This window comes from Podarcis bocagei (assembly GCF_964188305.1).
Source record: "Podarcis bocagei genome assembly, chromosome: 8".
Lineage (NCBI taxonomy): Eukaryota > Metazoa > Chordata > Lepidosauria > Squamata > Lacertidae > Podarcis > Podarcis bocagei.
Window position 1 is genome coordinate 51,294,559 of NC_138133.1, and position 12,093 is coordinate 51,306,651.

At 39.2% G+C, this 12,093-nt stretch overlaps 1 protein-coding gene across 6 annotated transcripts in view; it reads left to right on the forward strand.

The window, feature by feature from the left end:
• SPIDR (scaffold protein involved in DNA repair) overlaps window positions 1-12,093 on the forward strand; it is a 160,622-nt gene that overhangs the window by 138,003 nt on the left and 10,526 nt on the right. For 5 of the 6 annotated variants that reach the window (XR_014010970.1, XM_081205858.1, XM_081205854.1 and 2 more), the window contains 4 exons: window positions 1,520-1,607; window positions 3,205-3,354; window positions 3,455-3,514; window positions 10,116-10,314. Coding sequence is in view for 5 of the 6 variants with exons in the window: in XM_081205858.1 (XP_081061984.1) it covers window positions 1,520-1,607; window positions 3,205-3,354; window positions 3,455-3,514; window positions 10,116-10,314 (497 nt within the window). In the remaining variant the exon portion in view is untranslated. The remainder of the gene's footprint in view (window positions 1-1,519; window positions 1,608-3,204; window positions 3,355-3,454; window positions 3,515-10,115; window positions 10,315-12,093) is intronic. The other variant, XM_081205855.1, reaches the window with a different exon arrangement.

Genomic DNA, 12,093 nt, shown 5'->3' on the forward strand with positions numbered 1-12,093 from the left:
TCCATCTCTCCTCTGTCTCTTTTGCAACATACTTATCTTCATCTTTCATTAGTCCCATATCTCTTGACATTTCCTCCTGAGTCAATGTCTCTAGCTGTACACTGTAAATGTGGAGCTCTTCCCCCTTCCCATTTCTCAGTCGATTTGGGAAAAACCTTTATCTCTACTTTTTCACAGACATACCACCACCTTTCCCTTTTTTTTCTCCTCCCAAAGTTGGTGACTCTTAAGAACTACTGCTTTCATCTTTGTATCTACTGATAAACCTCTTTTTTTTAAAGGCTAGTAATCTCTTGTTAGGTTTTTGCATCAGTTTGCTAGCCTTCCATCCTGCCTTTTTTTATCACTTCAGTTGTTTCAGCAGGGGGAATTCTGAATTATGCCTCCTTTTGCTATGCTAATGCAATGATCCTGACCTTTAATCTCTGCATTGGCACACTGTTGTTTTCTACTGTATATCTACTTCAAACACTTTTTACATTTAACATGCTCTACCTCTTTGCCAAGGCCTGTTGTCCTAGACATTCTTCTTCCCTACAGCCAGCGCTGGTAGATTGGATGAATTCTATTATCCTTCCCATGTTATCATTGCCCCGCTCTGTAGTTGGTGGTGCTGGCATGGGAAAGAATCACATAAGTTGCCTGACTGGCATTGTTCTTCTTTATAGAAATTGCAAAAAATGAATCTGATTAGCTATGTATTTGGTTCTTATACTTCTCCTTATTCTTCTGTTTACTTCACACACTTTGGGGCCGGCTTCTCTGTCAACTATTCCCTTGGTTTTCTTCTCCCATTCCTTTTTAGTCTACCACGACCCAATGCCCAAGATATCTCTAGCAAGATTCAGCTTCTGATATTAGCAAAAAGAGCACCTAGCACAACTCATCAGACCTGTAAGATTGTATTTTCCAGCATACATATAATTTTAATTTTATGAAAGTGCATGACAACTGGTTTGGGGTTTTACTTCCTTAAAAAAAAAAAGAGTATGATGAGAGAATGCTTTGTGTACTATGGGCTCAGATCATATTACTGTGTAACAAGTTGTTGTATCATACACAAGCTCATTCTGAAACTTGGGCAGTTTCAACACAGTTTGTTCATATATATGTTCTTCTTCTATATTGTTAATAGTTAGTGTCTACAAATGGAGACAATTTCTTAACCCTAGGTAGTAGATACTATTTCTTTGCCTAAGAAATAATATCCAATAATAATATTAGAAATATGTAGATAGCACTAGAATTAAATTAGCTTATTCAACTTTTTTAAAAGCAGCAGTCAATTCCCCCCTCCCCCTTGTAACAGCAAAATGGAATTCCATTAGGGAAATTAAAATCTAGAATGCAATGTTCAATATGGCAGGAATTTGGTTTTGTGGTGTTTCAAATTATTGAAATTATCTGAATATAGCATTTTAAAGCATCGTAATACAGCATTGTAAAGCTAAATTTCACCATGTTTGTGTGTTGTCTGTTTTGTTTTGTTCTGTTTTTTGTTTTCTTCTTTTCTTCAAAGAGTGCCGGGACTTTTTAGCCTAATAGACAGTTTATGGCCACCATTATTGCCTGTAAAAGTTCATGGTCAAAGTCAAGAGAGTGAAATGGTAAGCTGCTCTTTCAAACTCCTCCTTTCCTTTTCATTTGTTCTTCGTTTCAAGTAGTGCTTTCAAATGGCAGTAACTTTTAATTACCCATTTCTTTTTTTTTCTTTTTTTCTTTTTTTCTTTTTTCTTTTTTTTTCTTTCTTTCTTTCTTTCTTTCTTTCTTTCTTTCTTTCTTTCTTTCTTTCTTTCTTTCTTGTATCACTCTTCCCCATCCCCCTTTTCACCCAAAAAGGCTTCCAAAGTAGTTTCCATATCAGCAAAAACTCAAGACAGTCCCTGCCCTCATGCTTATAATCTAAAGACATGACACAGAAGGAAAAAGGAATGAGGATGGAAGAGAAAAACAACAAACTCAAGCATCAGTTACAAAGAACCGACTGGCACTGAAATGGTTTAGGGCTAGTGAGAGCCAAATGGAGCCATTAGAGTAGATCTTCCCTCCTCTCCCTCTGCTGCAGCTGTGTTTACATTATCATAATGCCTAGCATTTGCGTAGCACATTTCAAGTGTTTGACACGTAGGCCAGTACTACTGTTTAGCCTGTGTTACAGATGAAGGTAGAGAGCTGAAGCTGAAACAAGATTTAGAATTTGTGTCTTCCCATATTGTAGATAGTGTTCTCCAACACTTTGCTAGCTCTTCTTTGAGCCAGGGATGTCATAAGCAATCCTAGGAGCTATTTTTAATCGCTGCCAGTTTCTATATATATTTGTTCATGTCCATCATTTTTAGCAACACAAATGTGTCCGTACAGTACACATTCTTCTCCTTCTAAATTTAAATCTTTATGTTAATTTATTGTTTCTTCCTGGAAGGATCTGTGAGTCATCAGAACCCAGCGTATCAACGAGAAACGGGAAGAAATCCAGTCCCGGGCTGACATTTTGTGAGCAAGTCAGGGACAGGGATTAATAGCTAAACAGCTGTTTTCATTAATCCTAATTTATTTATGTTTTTAGTAACTCTCAGGCAATGACTCCCAAAATGAATAATGTATTACTTCTATAGCACTAAACGAGAGATAAACACATTGATCTATAATCTGTATAAATAGTGGATATTCTCCTGAAACAAAAAAGATTTGTTCTCATCATAACAAGGGGAGAGAGTCACGTTGCTTCATGTTCCCTATTATTCTCTCGCTGCTTAAGATTTAATTTGGCAGCATTCATGTTTCTCAGTGATGCGACTTCATCTGTTTATTGTCAAATTCACCCACGTGCTAAAATTCTCAAATGTCATAGAAATCATCGAAAGGCATGAAAATAATGGAATCCATTTCATCCGTGACTACCATGACAAAAAAAAGATTTTTTGATTGTTGATTGTGCTTAGCTATGTTTTCTTGTGACATAGATTCATGGGTGTATCCACTCAGGAATGTATAAATGATATATTGTTCCAGATTATGCCAAAAGGGTCAGCCTTCTGACATTTGGAGGACAAGCTACGATTAACCATGCCTTAAGAAAAAGTTTCCCTAAATCAAATGTGCCATTCCCAATCATTTTCACTACTTTACTTCACCAAGTAAATAAGTTTAATGTAGAGCATTCACATTTTATGACTATGCCTATTTTGATTGCTTAATTTTCAGCAGATTACTGCTAACCTGCCTGCTCCTAGTTTCTGTTACATTATTGCTGCTCAACCGGACCAAACACAAATTGATGTAGATGACGGCGAAGAACAAATTTCAGATTTGTATTTCCCCCCAGCCGTGCACAATCTCGAGGAAATTCTTCAGGTATTCTTGTTGTCATCACAGGTTTTACAAGTGGCATATTTATTAGCATATTAACATGTTTGAAATTATGCATTTTGCTTACATTTTAATTGCATTTCAGATGGTTGGCTCACATCAGTGTTGCAGCTTTTGGGCACATGTTGTACATCGAAGACTGCAGGTAATTCTTTGAGTGGGCTGGTTAGTTGGTTTTAGAGGTCTGTGTCTTTGCAAACTAACAAAACATTTCTGTTTAAACATAGCTGGTCCAGACAATATATACAGCGGTACCTTGGGTTAAGAACTTAATTCGTTCTGGAGGTCCGTTCTTAACCTGAAACTGTTCTTAACCTGAGGTACCACTTTAGCTAATGGGGCCTCCTGCTGCCGCTGCGCTGCCAGAGCACGATTTCTGTTATCATCCTGAAGCAAAGTTCTTAACCTGAGGTACTATTCTGGGTTAGCGGAGTCTGTAACCTGAAGCATCTGTAACCCGAGGTACCACTGCATATGTAGATGGCTCCTCTCTCTCTATTTAGTCTTTTTTGGATATCATTTTGCAACCTTGAGCAGGGGGATACTGTTTCCAGTTAGTGGAAAGGAGACAGAATTTATCCAAATTCTTTGAGAGCGCATACATTTGCACTGTTTAAAGCAAGCAACAGGTAACTGATGCCATTCGATAACAATCAGAATAACAGGTTTCTACAGCTCCTATCAGTACCACCCAGCATAAGAGATGCTGAGTGTTGCAGTTCAGCAACTTCTGGAGGCACCACATTGGCTGTCCCTGATTACCTATGATGTGATTCTGCCTCACGGGATTTGGCCTGACTGCCGGCTGTCTATAGAGCAGAAATGGGAAACCCATGGACATCTGGTTAACCACAGAACAGAGTACTGGAGCAGGTGGACTTTTGGCCTCTTCCAACAGGCCCTTCTTACATTCTTATACAGTGGTACCTTGGCTTGGCTCCTGGACGCCACTAACCCAGAAGTAAGTGTTCCGCTTTACGAACATTTTTCGGAAGCCAAACATCCAACACGGCTTCCGCTTGCCAATCGGAAGCCGCGCCTTGGTTTTCAAATAGTTTCAAGAGTCGAACGGACTCCTGGAATAGGTTAAGTTTGACAAGGTACCTTTGCCCCTTCAGCTGTTAATTAGATTCCAGCCGCTTTCTGCCCTAGTCGGCAAGGTCAGGGATGATGGAAGCTGTAGTCCAGTAATATCAGGAGGGCCACAGTATCGTGCTCCTGATATAAAGAAAGAAGTTTACCAAAGCATTTGCAATTCAGCTAATAGTATATATACGGGTTGTAGGGAATAAAAAATAGATGGAAGGTGGGTGTACCTGCAGGGACCCTAACTTGTACTGAAAAAGATTGGGGAAGCATCGGCAAAAGGTGGATGAGGAGTGCTACGGGTGGGAGGTTAAAGCCCTTTTCCCAACAGTCCCAGCATGCATTTGAGGAGTGAATGCAGGCCAGGGGTTGTCAACCTGTGATTTGGACAGTTGAGGCTATAGCATTGCAAATGGGCCGATTACAAAAAGATTGGCAGATTGGAGAGAAATTTTTACTATGGTATGAATTGGGGCATTTGCTATTGCCGTAACCAGAAACCACCCTGAGATGCATAAATCTGACATCAGATTTATATTTGGGGAACAAAACAAGCACTGTTATATAATTATAGGAGCGATGACTAAAGTTCCTACACCTAAAAATTGCATTACAAAAACTGCATACGACTGAGCCATATTTCACCTGCCCCTCCCTCTGTCTCTTAACAATCCAGGAAAACAATCGTGTTGTTGTTTTTCTCTTCTTCTGCAATAGTCCTACAAGTCCTGGTGTTTTCCCCTCACTTAACATTTCTATATTAAATAGTGGGCACTTGCTGGGGGGGGGGGAGGTTTTGTAGCTGCAGTACAGAGCAACCCTGCCAATGGATGTAGTTCTTCAATGCTAGCAAAACATATTTGATGTCTCTTATTGGGTGGCTAACAACGCATAAAAATATGTGTAAAATGGCCCATTAAATTAAAATCCAGTTAAACATGAACAAAATCGGAAACTTGTCATTTTGGATGTAACTCTAGAAAGTTCAGGTAAATGATTAGAAATAGTCCACTTCCTAAAGATAGCCAAACTTAGGCTGTCCCTTTCTTTTAACTTAAGCGATGCATGATTAATTGTCTTAAAGCCATTATATGTTGTTGAAGCGTTAACTCCAAAGATTGAATTGGTCTTTTTTATAATAGAAAATTCTTTTTTAAAAAAATAAATCTTGTGTGTTACCCAACAAATTAATTGTTGGCAAGTCGCATGCCCCAACATTGCTTCAAGCTGGTTGTGCTCTGCTCTCACATAAATTTGTATGCCTTCTGGATACATGGGCCTCACATTTGGAGGGAGTTAACATCCAGAGACTCAAGACACCAGCAAGCTCTGTTTAAATTGGTTTCCACTTCTAATTTCAGCTCAGTGTTTACTGGATGCTTCCTTATCCCTGGGCAGATATGTTGAAAAGATATCATAGCTACTCAAGTAATTCACCCCAGATGTCTTTAATAAGTGATAATTCTAGATATAGTGTTTTATAGCCACAATCCAGTGTTTAAATCTTCAAGAATGATTTGAAAGAACCAAAAGAGTTTGATTTTGCAGCTGTGAAGATAAAAAAGGAACTTACCTTTTGTAAACATTTTGGAAACAAAATGCCATGGCTGAAACTTGTTTACTGCTTCAGTCTTTGCCAGTAAAGATTCGTCCTTCGCACAAGTCTAGTGCATCATAAAATATGAAGGTGAAGACCTTGGCTTAGTTTGGTTTTCTCTTGTTGACTAACTTTTTCAGAACACACACAGAGAAAGAGAGAGAAACCGCTGTATGAACCCTGTATGATTTTATGCATTTTATTTCTAAAATAAGTTTTGTGCTTAACAATGATAAGATTTTTATTTTATTTTTAATCACCAGTGTTGTTCAGTATAGCTCTTTGAACTAGAACTCTCCAGAACTTCACTTAATGTGAAGTGAGAAATGGAAACATGGCCATTTTTATTATTACTATTCAAAATAAGTATTATGGTACAAAAGGAAAATAAGGAAATATATTCCATCTGTGCTTCAGGGAGCTGTACTGTCGCATAACTCAATCCTGCTGCTGTTTTGTCTGTTTTGTCCTTTCTGTTCAGAACAAATTGACACAGAAACAGAAAGATGATGGTATTAAAATGATTTATTGTTATTTACTTTTTGGCTGACTGTCCCATTGGTCAGAATCTAAAGGTTAGAGTTTCAGATTTCTAATGTTTCTCCATGTGATTCTTTTTTTAAAAGCAAAAAAACCCCTGAGTCTTTCAATTAACTTTTAAAATCTGTAGTTATGGAAAGTAAGTTCTGGGTATGAAATATAAAAGTTTTTTTTTTAAGAACAATAGCAAAACTGAATTTAATAAATTGCCATATCTTTAGCCAAATATTTTGTCATTAATATTTTCCAACCTCTCTGCTATGCAGCTATTAAATAAATCATTAGATGGGTATATGGTTTTTTTAAAAAAATAAATATTTATATAAGTGGTGACATCCGAATGAAACCTTAACTCTACAACTTCCAGAAGGGTAGAAATATCAACAAAAAGGAGGCAAAATGATATTCTTGTGTCGCTTTAAAGACTAATCAACTTATTCTGGCCACCAAAGCATTTGCCACAATATTTTTTTAGCCTTTTAGAGTGCTGCAAATCTGTTTGTTGTTTCCCAGACAATACTGTTTTATTCTTTAAAAGTACAAATACTTCATTGTAACAAGCTGCAAATGAGAGAGAGAAATAAAACAACATTGTATGCTTTTACCTAAGCATACTTACTTCAGTAACCTTTGCTTATTAATATATACACACACCATATTTCTAGTAAACTACTTGGGTCCTAAAGGAGCCCAAAGGCAGCTATAAGGTTTCTGTGAATAGTATCAGACTAGTATTGTGGAGGCCTGGATTCAAATCCCCACTCAATCATGAAGCTCATTGGGTAGCCTGTCTCTCAGCCTAACTTGTCCCCTGGAGAATGGAGGAGCTGGAGAACCATGTTTTCCTTATAGGGAATATAGGGTATAAATTCAGGGAATAGCATGACTGTTTTTGCCATTAGCACTGATGGTATAGGACCAAAGAGCTCCTCAAGTGTTCATTTATATTTTGGGTTAAAATAAATAAATCAGTAACTGCATTGATATTTTCAGTCTGTAACATTATGTAAACACTTATGGTAGTATTATGTAGATGCTTACAAGACGCCATTTTGCAGAAACAGTGAAGACATTTAGGGTTATGTGACTCCTCCCAGAAGGCTTTTTGTTCTAGTGGAGGTTTCTGTGAACAGAAGTGGGGAAAGGCAAAAGTTCACTGATTCCCCCTTTCTCCAGAATCTCCCTGTACAACTTCTAACACTGCTCCAAAGGGCTTCCAAGGGCAGATTAGATTATTTTTTTTTAGTGGGTGGGGTGGGGAGATTTGGGGGTCTACAAAAGGAAGAGAGAATCAGTGAAAATCTTCTCCCCATGCCTTCTATTCATGAAAGCTGCTGCTAGAGATAGGAGCCATCCTTCCATGATTGGATTCAGCCCCTAGGCAGTTTAGTGATAAACATGAAAAAGTTATAAAAACTACAGACAAATTTAATCAAATTGCATTAGCTATATATCTTTCCAGTAAAATAATTAAATGTCCTAATTTTGAGCTGGAACTACTTCCAGTGTCAACCCAAAGGGTAGGCACTTTTACTACGAGTTCATTTGTTTTTGTATCCTTTACCTTTAGCTTGTTTTCCCCACTGTTCTGGGCAGGATATTTATGTTGTTTGGGTAGATGTATTTGTTTCTCCCATTATCTTTTATGAATCATCTGGTTTAAATGCATCCTTGAAAAATGTTGACATTTATCCAAGAGGAAAGATTCTAGGTTCATACCAACTGCAGTTTTTACCAAGGGAGTGGAGCATATTACGCAGCTTAATAATAATGCTTCTGGTGTTTTTCTTATTCAGAGGGAAAAAATGTAAATTTGTAGATTTCTTTAAATGAACTAGGTCAAAGTCATAATCTGACATCATGAATAAGAAGTGCTTTTTTTAGTTGATTAGTAAAGAAATGCTCAGGTAATACGTTTGAAAGCCCTAGTGCAGGCAAGGAAAACATTACAAGGAAACATTTACTTATTTCATTTAGGAGCTGCTTCCTATGAAGCATCTTGAAGCGATTTCACACGGTGTGGACCATTGTGGCACCTTCAAGAATAACAAATGCATTATTATGTAAGCTTTTATGGGCTACAGCCCACTTTATCAGAAGTTTTGCCTTGAGTTTTAGGTATGCTGGGCAGGGGGAAATTGTAGACAACGAGGTCAAAAGATAATGAAAAGCAGGAAAATACAGTTGGTGATAATTGTGTTAACAGTGGTCATGCACATTGATAACATTGACATCCAGAAATTCCAAAGCCAATCAATACATGTAGCGTGCTTTTTTAAAAAGAAAAACCATTTGTCCTAATTCATTCTACAAGCGACATCATTGAACTTCTTCATTGATTGTAATTCACTGGTTTCAAGTAGCAGGCTACCCCTCTGGAAAAGGAAAATGTTTATCCTTCCGTCTTAGCTGCCAGTTCAACTGCTAAGATTTATGCTACAACAGTTAAGCAGCAATCTGTGGCAAGGCAAGATTCATGCAGTTCTGTTCCATATGCAGGGTCAGATTTAGGTTTGATGAGGCCCTAAGCTACTGAAGGTAATGGGGCCCTTTATATAGCAGGCGGGGCCCATTACTTACATCATAGGAGCCTACACAACACAAAACACTGTTGCTGTATGTAGGTTTTATTTTATTTGTTTTTATCTTATATTTTGGAAATGTACATCCAGTTGTTTTTTTCCTTTAAATTTTTTTGGGGCCCCCAAGAGAGTGGGGCCCTAAGCTATAGCTTGTTTAGCTTATACGTAAATCAGGCACTGTCCATAGGACTTCAAACAACTACAGTTTATTGCAATCATGTGCTGGTTCAAGGTTGTATAATAGCTTCGGGTGTGAAAGCAAATGCTGTCCTTTTAGTACAGTGGTACCTCTGGTTACGTACAGTAGTACCTTGGGCTACATACGCTTCAGGTTACATATGCTTCAGGTTACATATGCTTCAGGTTACAGACTCCGCTAACCCAGAAATAGTGCTTCAGGTTAAGAACTTTGCTTCAGGATGAGAACAGAAATCATGCGCCAGCGGCGCAGCAGCAGCAGGAGGCCCCATTAGCTAAAGTGGTGCTTCAGGTTAAGAACAGTTTCAGGTTAAGAACAGACCTCCGGAACGAATTAAGTACTTAACCCGAGGTACCACTGTATAGTAATGCCACATAAGGACTTCCCTGCAGTCTGAAGGCAGTAGTGGTGGTAATTGATGCTGTCCCTATGCATACAGTGATACTTTGAGTCTTAAAAATAAAATTAAAAAATTTCATAATAGAGAATTACAGACATACTGTGAGTCTTATACTCAGTCCTTTGCTGTACTATTGTGACACAGCAAAACATAGAACCAAGATCTATATCACGTTAAGTATTATAAAATTCAGCCTTCAGAATTAAAGGTTTAAATGCTACCTGCTAAACTGTGGATTATACCCACTGAACTGATTAATAGTTTTGATCTAATCCTGGAGAGAAAAAGTAATGCTTTGTTAAATTTTAATGTATTACTTATGCTTTTTCTTTCAAATTCTAGGTAACAGGCAGCACTCCTTCAAGCCAAAGGCAATTTTGGCTGTTTGTGACTACTTTCTCCCTGCAAAGTGGGGCTGGAACTCCAAAAACTCTGCCAGTTTATATTGCTTCATCATGTGTGATCAGTGTAGAAGTAATGGAGGCACTGAAGAACACATCCCCATGTGCAGTTTTCTTCAAAGATGCTCTATGTGGAAATGGTAAGCTCCAGCACAAGTGGAGACAGATAAATCTTAAATAAGATTCATAAGCTTCCTCGTGCCATTGCAAATTACAGCCTAATGAGTCCCTAGGGTGGCTCCTACTGCTGTCTGCAATTGACTTCCCACAAGGGTGGTATACAAATTTAATAAATAAATATGATCTGTCCACACCAGTGAGCATGGCACAATGCTGTAAATGGGGCCATTTGTAGCCATTCACTGTAATTCTTGGATGCCATTTTTATGTTGTTTATTAATTATTGCTAAAATGCTTTTCTTGCTCTCTTTTTTAACAATCCCAAAAACAATCACCCCACTGCACCAGTAATTCCTGAAAGAAAAACCATCAATGTAGCTGCATGCTGCACCTTAAACCTAGTGTGTAAAGGTAAAGGTACCCCTGCCCGTACGGGCCAGTCGTGACCGACTCTGGGGTTGCGCGCCCATCTCGCTTAAGAGGCCGGGGGCCAGCGCTGTCCGCAGACACTTCCGGGTCACGTGGCCAGCGTGACGAAGCTGCTCTGGCGAGCCGGCACCAGCGCAGCACACGGAAACGCCATTTACCTTCCCGCTATAAAGCGGTACCTATTTATCTACTTGCACTTAGGAGTGCTTTCGAACTGCTAGGTGGGCAGGAGCTGGGACCGAACGACGGGAGCTCACCCCGCCGCGGGGATTCGAACCGCCGACCATATGATCGGCAAGTCCTAGGCGCTGAGGTTTTACCCACAGCGCCACCCGCGTCCCAAAACCTAGTGTGTAATTTGGCCCTAAAAGATGCAGCGCAAAAGGAAAAAGGGATGAGAAGGAAAGAAACAAAATAAGTGAACTTGGGCACAAGGTCACAAAACAGCAGAGTACAGTAGTTATAATGACCAGCTGGAATGGAAAGAAAACGAAACTGGTCTCACAGCAGATTCAGTGCAGTGGTCTTGATTCCTATCTCTCTCCCTCTGCCACATCCTGATGGAATGGATGCTGGCATGTGAAGGAGGGAGGGATTCGCTCAGTGGAATTGGTATATCAGTAGAATCCGTGGAGTACTCCTGCTTCTCATTCTTGCCTCTACTTTAGCCTCTTCAGGTAGCATTGTTGTACATAGCAAGTTGTTGTTGGGACACATTTATGTATATGTAATCAAGATACATTTGCCAAAGTGAGAGTTATGTCTTGCACACCACATTAGTGTAGTTATTGAGAAGGCAGTTGAAAGAAAGATGCACTGGTGTGAGATCTCCTGTCTACTTTGAAAACTACTTACGTTGCTGCACACATAATGTTGGTTTCATTTTGTTATATCCCACCTTTCATTCAAGCAGCCTAAAGTGGTATACCTGGTTCTCCCCCTCCCCATTTAATCCCCACAACAACACTGTGAAGAAGGTTAGGACGAGAGGCAGTAACTGGCCCAAGGTCACCCAGCCAACTTTGTGGCCAAGTGGGGATTTGAACCCTGATCTCCCAGGTCCTAGTCCACCCCTCTAACCACTACTGTGGTCCCTCCTGCGGTCCTCCTAATACAGTGTCCAATAATGACCACTGTCCCTTTCTTCCCACCTAGAATGGCTAACATAGTATCAATGGTTGTGCTGGAAAAAAATAGAATTGGATTGTGCTCATGCTTAGGGTAAGTTTTTCATTAGATGATTATGACCTTTGGTCATTGTGAACCTCTGTTGCATTTGAGCCACTGACCTACTTACAAAAGACTCCTTTCATGCATCCAGACCCATTGAATCATCCACGTGACACTCTGCTGAGCAAAGGTTTGGCCCT